The sequence below is a fragment of the Giraffa tippelskirchi genome, chromosome 11 (assembly GCF_054371585.1).
Source record: "Giraffa tippelskirchi isolate mGirTip1 chromosome 11, T2T-mGirTip1v1.2.pri, whole genome shotgun sequence".
Classification (NCBI taxonomy): domain Eukaryota; kingdom Metazoa; phylum Chordata; class Mammalia; order Artiodactyla; family Giraffidae; genus Giraffa; species Giraffa tippelskirchi.
In genome coordinates, this window is record NC_137285.1 from 135,517,972 (window position 1) to 135,528,063 (window position 10,092).

The following is a 10,092-nucleotide window of genomic DNA, read 5'->3' on the forward strand; positions in this document are numbered from 1 at the left end:
AAGCTGAGATCATGTTTTATAAACACCATAGAAGTTTTATCATCCATCTTGGGTTGAGCAAAACCATATTTTCCCAGTACTCTGAGTAATGGACTGGACTAGATGGATTAGGGCTCTTGAATTCCCGGCTGGAAGGCGTTAAGAGTTTAAGAGCCCTATATAGCTGACTCAAATGCATGTGCCCTTGCTGTATAATTAGCAGGCATAACAACAATAAATATATAATTTGAAGGGAAGACCAGCAGGACAAGACTGTGAGCCAGCAACTCTCCCTCCGGTGTGCTGCCATTTGCCACTTAAGACTTCAGCTGTGTAGATGGTAACCTTGCTGGCCTTGGCTTATTTCGGTACAACAAAGGTTTAGGCTCTCTCTACTTCTTTCCTAGGCAGTTTGTGCTTCCCTCTGAAGTCAGCTTTCAGGCATAAGTAATTCACTGCCTCTCTACTAGACATTCATTTCACTTTGTCTAAAGGGACTTAATAAATGAGCCTGGTTATTGTTTACTGGGGCCACGCTTAGGTTTTCATGTATAAAAAATGAGCATCCATATTACTCAGGGGAACCAAACGGTCACCTGTCTCGCAGGAGAGCTCCCTGGAGACTGAGAAGGGAACAGAGGCACACGCTTGCTCTGGGCATCCTGGAGATGTGTTGTCTGTCACACAAGAGTCCTGCTGTCTCAACTACCATGGCTTAGGAAGGATTGTTTGGGGTGCGGGATGGAGGGGAAGAGGTCAAATCACGGGGTCAAAACCCCACCCTGTGAAGAAAATACCAAGGAGTGATGACCCCTAGATAAGAAATAAGCCCGTTCATGAACGACACCTGTGTTCTAGCCACTTCTCACATTCTGAATGTTCAGAGGGCCCTGAAGAGGCAGCTGCTCTTAACAGCTTCAATTTACAGTTAGAAAAACTGAGAAGTCTCTCAACCTGAGGGGCACCAGTTCTGTGTGAAGGGCATGTTTTGTTTTGTTTGTTTGTCACCTATTATCCACCTTAGGGCCCTGTTTTTTTCTCCTAGGAGTCTTCCTTCTTTGAGTTCACTCTGGGCCTCCCCTCAGCCAAAAGTTCAGACTGTTTTCCCTGGGCTCTGACAGCCGTATGGAAATCCCCCTGCCCTCCACTTCCTCTCCTGGAGCCTGTGTTCCCTGTGCTGATGCCACAAACCTGGAGGGCAAAGCACAATTATCAGCTGTGACATCATCAGCTGAGATTCTGGACTGACCTCAACTTTGACCTAAGAGAAGGAAAATTAAAAGGCAAATGCTGTTCTTTCCATTCCTGGCATCTCCTTTCAGCTGTGCCAGAATTAAAAACAAAATCCAAGAAAGTCAGTCAGCCATGCTGGTAGAGACAGACTGTCTTCAAAATGAAGTCTTTAGATGTCAACTGCTCCCCTTGGAAATTGGATCAATGAAAACAAAGCTGCTTCCTCTCCTCTAGTGGCTAAAAGCTTGAACTCTGGAGCCTGCCTGGGTTCAAATTCTTATCACTTAATATCTATGTAAGCTTGGGTTAATTACTTGACTGCTGGGTACCTCAGTTTCCCATCTATATAATGAGGATAATACTATAGGTACCTACCTAATAGGGTGGCTGGGATTACTTGAGTTTATATGTTAAAGTGCTAAAAACAGTGACTGACACAGTGTTAAGTGCTAATTTAAGATTTTAGCTATTATGATTATGAAAAACCACACTTAAATATGACTCCCTTTATGCCTTTTCCATACCCACCTGGCCTCTTCCTCTGTACTACTAATTTGCCACTGAATGCAGCCCCTAAAATGGCCTTCCGATCAGACTGTAAGGATGTTTAGCCAAAGTATCATTCTAGAGAACTGATGGTTTGCTGACTCCTGAAGCTGCAATCTGGTAGGCAGTTTACTGTTGAACCCAGGTCACACGGTAACCTTTCCAGTGAAAAGGTCAAGTGCTTCCCTACCACTCTGCACTGAAGCTATGTCCTCTTTCAGAGAAATGCAACTACCCAAAGGTTTCTTTCCGGCACTTGACACCATGCTGTCTGCCCATCCCCCACCCCTCTTCCCCCTAGCTTGGTTGATGACTATGGGGGTCATCCTTTCTTTCAGCAAAGTCCAGAAGGTCATGCAGTTAATACAACATAGGGTTTTAATTAATTGCTCACTTGATTGGTGACAGCTTGGAAAGTCAGGTCTGGGAACTGGTATGTGATTCCCTTTCTGGGAAGGGGATTCAGAAGTCACCATGTTCCATCACCCTGGGCTCAGAGTTAAGAACTCACCACTATCACTCCACCTTCCCCCAGAAGGCCCTGAAAGGCATCCTTCAATCCAGCAAAGCCTAAGGTGGCAGGGCCAGGTCCTGGGCATCCAGTTCCCCTTCTTCCATCCCACTCAGCCAAGACTTAGCAGCCCAGACCCTCTGGCTGCTGATACTGTACTCGACAGAACTAGGACCGAACCACAGTTGATCTACTCAGTGGTCGGGGAATGAGGCCAACTACAGACCCATCAAGCAAGGCAGAGGGCCATAAGGCAGTCCGCTTCACGCCGAGAGGTTCAGGGATGGCTTCATCAAGAGGTTCAATCAATGAATGGCCCCCAACAGCGACAACACGACGCAGAACAGGGAGCAGAAGATCAACCACTACTTTGCCCTCCTAAAGTCAGTCGCCGGAAGAACAACCTCAGGAAAGACTCTTTAATGAATTCCTCTACCGAAAGACCAAACGCTTTCTCTCAGGTCTTGAATCTAGGAAATTGGTCCTAGGTCCTAGGAAATTCACCCCCTGCGTAGCCCCAGTCAGACTTCTCCCCTACCCAGTCCACGGGCCCGGGACCCGCGCGCTTACCATTGGCGTTCTTGCCGCAGATGAGATGCTCATAGGGCTGCAGGACGCCCCAGAGCTCGGCGTCGTTGTTGATGACCATCTCCAGGGCCTCAGCGGACACCTCCCCGCCTCCGGCCCCTCCGCCGTCGGGGCTCTGGCTGGCGAGCACCCTGGCCCGGATCTCTTCCACCAGATTCTCCATGCAGGCGGTGAGCGAGATGGCCGCGTACTCGTGGATGCGCACGGAGATGCGGGTGTCCACCATCCAGCGAAAGAAGCGGCCCACTGAGAAGGTGAGGCCGCAGCGCGCCGACTTGCCCCGGCGCAGCCCGTCGCCCGCGCTCATGCTGTATAGGGACAGGGCCTTGACCGCGGCCAGCGCGCAGCTCTCGGCCAGCGCCCAGCTGTGCACCAGGCGCACGGCGCTTTGCACCTCGAAGCGGGTGCACTTGGCGTGCAGCACGCTCAGGCGCTGCGCCTCGCGGGCCACCCGGATAAGCGCCCGGCGGAGCAGCCCCGCCAGGCGCCTGACCGCCTCGGCGGAGAACAGGGGCTGCCGCCGGCCGCCGGCACCTTTGCGAAGGACCCGGGCCACGTCTCCCTCGGTCCAAGGGAACTCCTCCAGCTCCGGCAGGCGCGGGCAGCGCGAGAAGAGGTCGGCCACTTCGGGGTCCTCGGGCAGCACCGTGTTCACCGTGTCCCAGCTGTTGTGGCGGCTGTTCATGGAGCCGGAGTAGCACCACCAGGCCGCCCCGCGGTGTTGCTGCGCGGAAGAGTTGAGCGCCTGCGAGTTGGACTTGGAGGACGAGAGGCTGAGCGAGCGGCACGAGTCCCCGGCCCCATACCCGGAGTCCAAGGTCAAGTCCTCCAGCGTCTTCAAAGTGGAGCTGTACGTCCCGGCCATGGGGAGCCTGCCCGAGGCGGCCTCGCCGAGCGAGGAGCGCTCACAACTCCATGCGCCCTTCCCCAAGTGGGCAGAAACAAGCTCTAGGCTCTCCGGGGCGCCCTCCTTTCTCTCGGCACCGCGGGGCTCGGCGGCCGCATTGCCCGCCCGCCTACCCGGCGGCTGCAGGAAGGTGGGCGAGATTCGCGGCGGCCAGAGCCCCACGCTCCCGGGGTCCCGACTCCGAGCTGTCACTGGAACGATCCTCCGCCGCTCCTCCTCCGCAATCCCTCTGGTCCACCTCAACTTCCCTGAAGCAGAGCGTCTATCCTCCGCAGAGAAGGGATCCCGAGAGAACAGGGCGGCGGCGATCGAGGGAGGCGGCTCCAGGCGTTGCGCGAGTCCGGGACCGACCGGCGAGAAAGCGCTCTGCAAACTTCTGCGCGGAGCCAGCCGCCCGCACAGCTGGGTACTGAGCTGCCGCCGGCATGCAAATAGCCCGGGCGGCCCACCAATCATCGGCCGCGACGGGCGGGGGCTGCACCAATGATCTCCCAGAGGGGCGGTCACTTTGCTGATTTCACTCCGCCGCCGGTGAAACCCAGCGCGGGCAGGGGCGGGGCTGGAGGCCGAGGGTCTGGAGGAGCCGCCGAGGGGGCGGTGGAGGAGGGGGAAAGAGATGGCGAGTGAGCGACCTGGCGGGTGGGAAAGCTGGGATCGAAACGTTAGGCTCGGGAGCTGACGAATTAAAGAAAGAGGTAAAGGAAAAGCCACTGTGCTTTGCCACCTTCCCGCCGTCCAGGCTTTGGGCGTCCGAAGCTCCCTTTCAAACCCTTTTTGTGCCGAACACCAAAGCCAGCGAGTCGAGTATGGGCAGGGGAGCAAAAGGGGTTGGGACTAGAGGAGGGGGCCGAGGCCTGGGGGAGGGGACCCAAGTCAGGCGCCCCACCTCTCTCAAGACTTTCGTCCAAGCCCCTCCCCCTTTCCCGAGACGAAACTCCAGTTGTATTTGGAGGGAGGAGTTTGCCCCTGTTTGCTTCTCTTCCCAAATCCGTCTGGTTTTCCTTACGTTGCTTTCTAGGCTCCAGTCAGAACAGAAATTCTTTATCTGGCATCTGATAAATGGACAGCCTCCAGAGGGCTGTGATTCCGGCCTCACCTCTCCCCGCCACTTGAAATATTACACACGCAGTAGTCTCAGTACTACTCCAGGGAAAAGGCCGTAACTGATCAGATTTGCAAGAGTCGGTGACTTTCCTGTTGAGGAAAGTCGACTACGCCCTCACTCGACTACGCCGCATGCTGTGTTGGATCCTTCTTGTGCTTCTGTGTCCGAGTGTGTGTGCTGGGGGGGGGAGGGGTGTATTACACACGTGCGTAATGGGTGTGCGAAAATGAGAAACGTCCCTAGTTGTGGCCTGCACTTGGAACACCTGGTTGAACGCACCTCTTCGTAACGGCGAGCTCTCTGCCCGGCTCAGGACTCCCTTTCCTTCCTGGGTAAAATGAGGGCTAACTTCCAAGCAGCACCGTTGTAAACCTGTCTCATGCACATGTCCAGAGGCAGTATCCGGCAGATCCATGCCCGGTCCCACCCCGGCCCGCAGCTGTCCTGTAACTATTCACAGACACGTGCACGAACGTGGACACGCCTCCTCCTGTGGAGCCACAGAAGTAAGGTGGAGATTGTGCAAGCATTCCCCCCCAGGTCAGCCTCCTCCTGCGCTCTTGAATAGCTGCTTTGTACTATATCTCACAGGGTTTTGACCTTGGACTGTGAGTTGCATACGAAATAGAAATGTCTGGTTTGTCTCTCTCCTTCTTAAATTAATTGCCCTTTCCCGGTGAAACTCCTTTTCCTTCGGCAGTTTGATTTAATTTTGCCTTCCAGCGCATCTTTAGTTATGCAATACCGCCGCCTGGTGGTTACAACTGGGAATGGCGTCAAAGCTGGAAGTATTGATGCTAACGAACGATGCTAAGTCCGCAGGGACCAGATCAAGAGAGGACACAAGATGTGACTACATCTTGTATAACAGAGATACGAAGTCGAAGTAGGTAAGGATGTTCAATTTGTTTAAAAATGTGAAAAGAAATTTGATGCGATTTAATTCTTATTAGAGGAAATATAATAGTAAAGCAAATGTCGCCCTCTAATGGACATTTAGAGGAAATAAATTCGGCAAAGTTTTTTTGTCGGATTTTCTTTTTTTTTAAATCATTTTGTTGTGTGCCTCCTTAAAAAGTTAACCCTAAAATAGGTAGTGACTGGGAAGCTGCTATATAACACAAGGAGCCCAGCCTGGAATTCTGTGAGGACCTAGAGGGGTGGGATGGAGAGGGGGAGATGGAGGATCAAAAGGGAGGGAACATATGTATATATTCAGACCCCCCACCCCCACCCCCAGGCTGCGCTTGCACGGAAGACTCAGGCGACCTCTAAATGCTGTTGGGGAGGAAGCAGTTCTGACCCAGCCGAATGTGCTCCATAAAGGCTATTTTCTATATTTATGTTGGGAAAAAGTCACTTTAAAGACTAGAGTTGTTTGGAAGCAAAGCTTTTTCTTTTTTGTTAATGGAATGCAGTTGTTGTAACTATTAAATCACAAGGAATAACAGATGCTGCGATCTCCTCTTTGATAAAAGGACAGACTGAGATTTGAAAGAAGTTTGCACAAATCTGTGAAACATAACCCTTCGTTCATTTACTGCTGAAGCCTAGCTTGAAGGATTTTGAGCATTACCTTGCTAGCATGTGAAATGAGCGCAATTGTACAGTAGTTTGAACATTCTTTGACATTGCCTTTCTTTGGAATTGGAATGAAAACTGACCTTTTCCAGTCCTATGGCCACTGCTGAATTTTCCAAATTTGTTGGCATATTGAGTGCAGCACTTTACTAGCATCATCTTTTAGGATTTTAAATAGCTCAGCTGGAATTCCATCACCTCCACTAGCTTTGTTTATTATAATGCTTTTAAGGCCCACTTGACTTCATACTGCAGGATGTCTCACTCTAGGAGAGTGACCACACCATCATGGTTATCTGGGTCATTAAGACCTTTTTTGTATAGTTTTTCTGTATATTCTTGCCACCTCTTTTTAATCTCTTCTGCTTCTGTTAGGTCCTTACCATTTCTGTCTTTTACTGTGCCTATCCTTGCATGAAATATTCCCTTTATATCTCCAATTTTCTTGAGATCTCTATCTTTCCCATTCTGTTGTTTCCCCCTATTTCTCTGCATTGTTCATTTAGGAAGGCCTTCTTATCTCTCCTTGCTATTCTCTAGAACTCTGCATGAAAGTGAAAGTGTTAGCCGCTCAGTGGTGTCTGACTCTTTGCTACCCTGCGGACTGTAGCTGCCAGGCTCTTCCGTCCATGAGATTCTCCAGGCAAGAATACTGGAGTGGGTAGCCAGATCCTTCTCCAGGAGATTCTGCTGTCCCAGGGGTTGAACCCAGGTCTCCTACTTGGCAGGCAGATACTTAACAGTCTGAGCCACCAGGGAAACTGCATGTCTACCAGTAAATTTCAGAATCCAGTGAATGTTAAATTGCACTGCAAGGATTTGTTCGGCAAAATTCAGTAGTGGGAAATGCTACTGGACAAACAACTGAGTTTCATTAGTGAATTACAAGGAAATGGAGAGGAAACCTGTACAGTGAAAGAGACTTAGAAGACATATCAGCCAATCACAATGTGTGGAATTTATTTGGAATTTTTTTTTTTAAATCAATAAACATTTGACCTTATGAAACAATTGGAAATCAGGAACACTGTCTGGATATTTGCTGTTATGAAATCATTGTTAGCTTTTTGATGTGGTAATGGTAGTGTGGTTACATTTATTAAATGTTTTTATCTTTTAGAGACACACACTGAAATGTGTTTTGTAATTTTTGCCTTTCAAAAAAAAAAATGAGAGAGACTTCCCTGTGGTCCAGTGAGTAAGAATCTGCCTTCCCATGCAGGGGATGTGGGTTCGATCCCTGGTCAGGGAAGTAAGATCCCACATGCTGAGGGGCAATGCAGTCTGCACAGGGCAGCAAAGACCCAGCACAGACAAAAAAGAAAGAAAAATCTCTCTGGAAACATCTGGTAAAGGGGCTAGAAAGTCATGACAGACGATTAAGACCGTAGATCGCTTGTCTTTGATATATTCCCCAAGGAGTTCTATAGTCCTCTTGAGGACTGGAAATACAAACTAAGCCCTGTCTGTGTTCTAGGTGATGGAGGAGAGAGAAAAAGAGGAAGAAAGATACTGATAGAGAACAAGGTCACGGAACTCTCTGAAAAACGAACCAACTGACCGCAGTTAATCTTTTGGGGAGTTGGCAAGCCAGATAAAGTACAAAACTTTGAACTAAGAAAAGAATGGATGTGGCTTCTTATATATACGTGTGTGTTTAATGAAGGCAATCTGGTAGTAATGTGCTTAATCTTAAGAATGCAAATTATATCAGAAAAAGAGAAAGCAGACCCACTTTCTTAACTCAGGCCTGGCCTAAACATAATCTTTGAAGAAAAACAACTGTCATGTGGCTGGACAAGTTAAAAAGAACATGATGAAACCCAAGCAAATATTGGGAGAATTTCCAGTGGAGTGAGCAATTAGAAAACAGATTTGGGATTACCTATGCAAAAGTTATACAAGACAAGAGCTTGAAATAAAATGTACGAACTTTACCTTGGGCAATGTCTCATATTTGTTACACAATTTCTTACAAAATAAAAAAACAATGTGAAGGTTGTTGTTGTTCAGTAGCTACACTGTGCCCAACTCTTTTGTGACCCCAGCATTGCAGCACACCAGGCTTCCCTGTCCTTCATTATCTTCTGGAGTTTGCTCAAGGGGACAAAATACTATAGAATTTATCTTGAAAGAGAAGAGGTTAATATTATTTAAGTACAGAGAGAACTCTCTTGGGCTTCCCTGGTGGCTCAGTGGTAAAAAAAAAAAATCTGCCTGCCAATGCAGGAAACTTGAGTTTAATTTCTGAGTTTGGAAGATCCCCTGGAGAAGGAAATGGCAACCTCCTCCAGTGTTCTTGCCTGGGAAATCCCAGGGACAGAGGCGCCTGGCGGGCTACAGTCCATAGGGTCACAAAAGAGTCGGACACGTGCTAAGTACCATGAAATTACATGGCCAACATGTAGAAATGGGCACATGAAACTAACTCTCCTGCACAACAAGCTTTGCAGTGCTTCTCAAAAGCCACTCACCAAGGGCCATTACCAGTTCATGACTCACCACATGGATTGATGCATTTAAAGGAGGAATGGTACAACCACAAGGAAGGAAATACCAGAATGGAATGCCAGAAGAGCTGAAAAAGATGCTGATAGATGAGTGTGCCATGGTTAGCAGAACAGCTTGTGGTAGCTGAATTTCAAGCAGAGCACTCAGTTATTGAAAAAGCACTGATGGTGTAGAAATCGTGAGGTAATCCTTCTATTTCTTGTGACCCAAGGTAGCCCATTCCTGACACAGGTATCATTTTTCTGGACCTCAATACTAAAGAGACAGACAGGCAAAACAGAAACAGACCCACAGACACAGAAAACAAACTTATGGTTACCAAAGGAGAAGTGTAGTAGTATTTTAGTAGTTTAGTGGCTAAGTTGTGTCCGACTCTTGCAACCCCATGGACTGCCAGGCTCCTCTGTCCATGGGATTCTCCAGGCAAGAATACTGGAGTGGGTTGCCATTTCCTTCTCCAGGGGATCTTCCCCACCCAGGAATTGAACCCGGGTCTCCTGCACTGCAGGCAGAGTCTTTACCAGGGAGGCAAAAATAAGGAGTTTGGGATTAACACATACACACTATTATAAACCAGGTAACCAATAAGGACCTACAGTACATGATGGGGAAGTATACTCAATATTTTGTATAACCTATAAGGGAAAAAAATCTGAAAAAGAAGAGATGTGTAAGTGTATATAAATGAATCACTTTGCTGTACACCTGAAACTAACATAACTTGATAAATCAACTGTATTTCAACTTAAAAAGTTTTTATGTTCTTGTACATGATAGTGCCAAAACCTTCCAAATAAAAAGTTCTACTTGTAAAAAATAAAATTAAACAGACAAAAAACAGAGAGACATACAGATCATTTGATTTGAAATGAAGGACCCCAAGTTGACTAAGGGGAAATAAAATACACTTTTCCAAAGCATGTTCTGCTGCAGAGTCTCACGAGATGGTCTGTGAAAACGGATTCAATGGTTACGTTTGGGAAATACTGCACTCTTTCTCCCTCTACTATGTTCATGATGCAATATTTTATTTAAGACTCTGTTTATATGGTTTTGACCTAGTATATCTCGGGCTTAACTAGGCAGAGAACTCCAACCTGCCTACAGAGTTGCTGTAAAGTGACTGGGACT

The 10,092-nt window shown here is 48.3% G+C and overlaps 1 protein-coding gene and 1 long non-coding RNA gene across 2 annotated transcripts in view; one reads left to right on the forward strand and one right to left on the reverse strand.

Annotated features, from left to right (window-relative positions):
• The window catches only part of ABTB2 (ankyrin repeat and BTB domain containing 2), a 184,573-nt gene extending 179,262 nt beyond the window's left edge, over nucleotides 1–5,311 (reverse strand). The window contains exons 1-2 of the mRNA XM_081541669.1: nucleotides 5,149–5,311; nucleotides 2,840–4,396 (exon numbers count right to left, since the gene is read on the reverse strand). Of these exons, the coding sequence (XP_081397795.1) occupies nucleotides 2,840–4,396; nucleotides 5,149–5,284 (1,693 nt within the window). The 5' untranslated portion in view covers nucleotides 5,285–5,311. The remainder of the gene's footprint in view (nucleotides 1–2,839; nucleotides 4,397–5,148) is intronic.
• On the forward strand, nucleotides 1,243–8,387 carry LOC145526306 (uncharacterized). Its single transcript, XR_014068837.1, has 3 exons — nucleotides 1,243–1,507; nucleotides 5,593–5,759; nucleotides 7,928–8,387. It is a non-coding gene; the product is annotated as an uncharacterized LOC145526306 (long non-coding RNA).
• The last annotated feature ends 1,705 nt before the right edge of the window (nucleotides 8,388–10,092 follow it).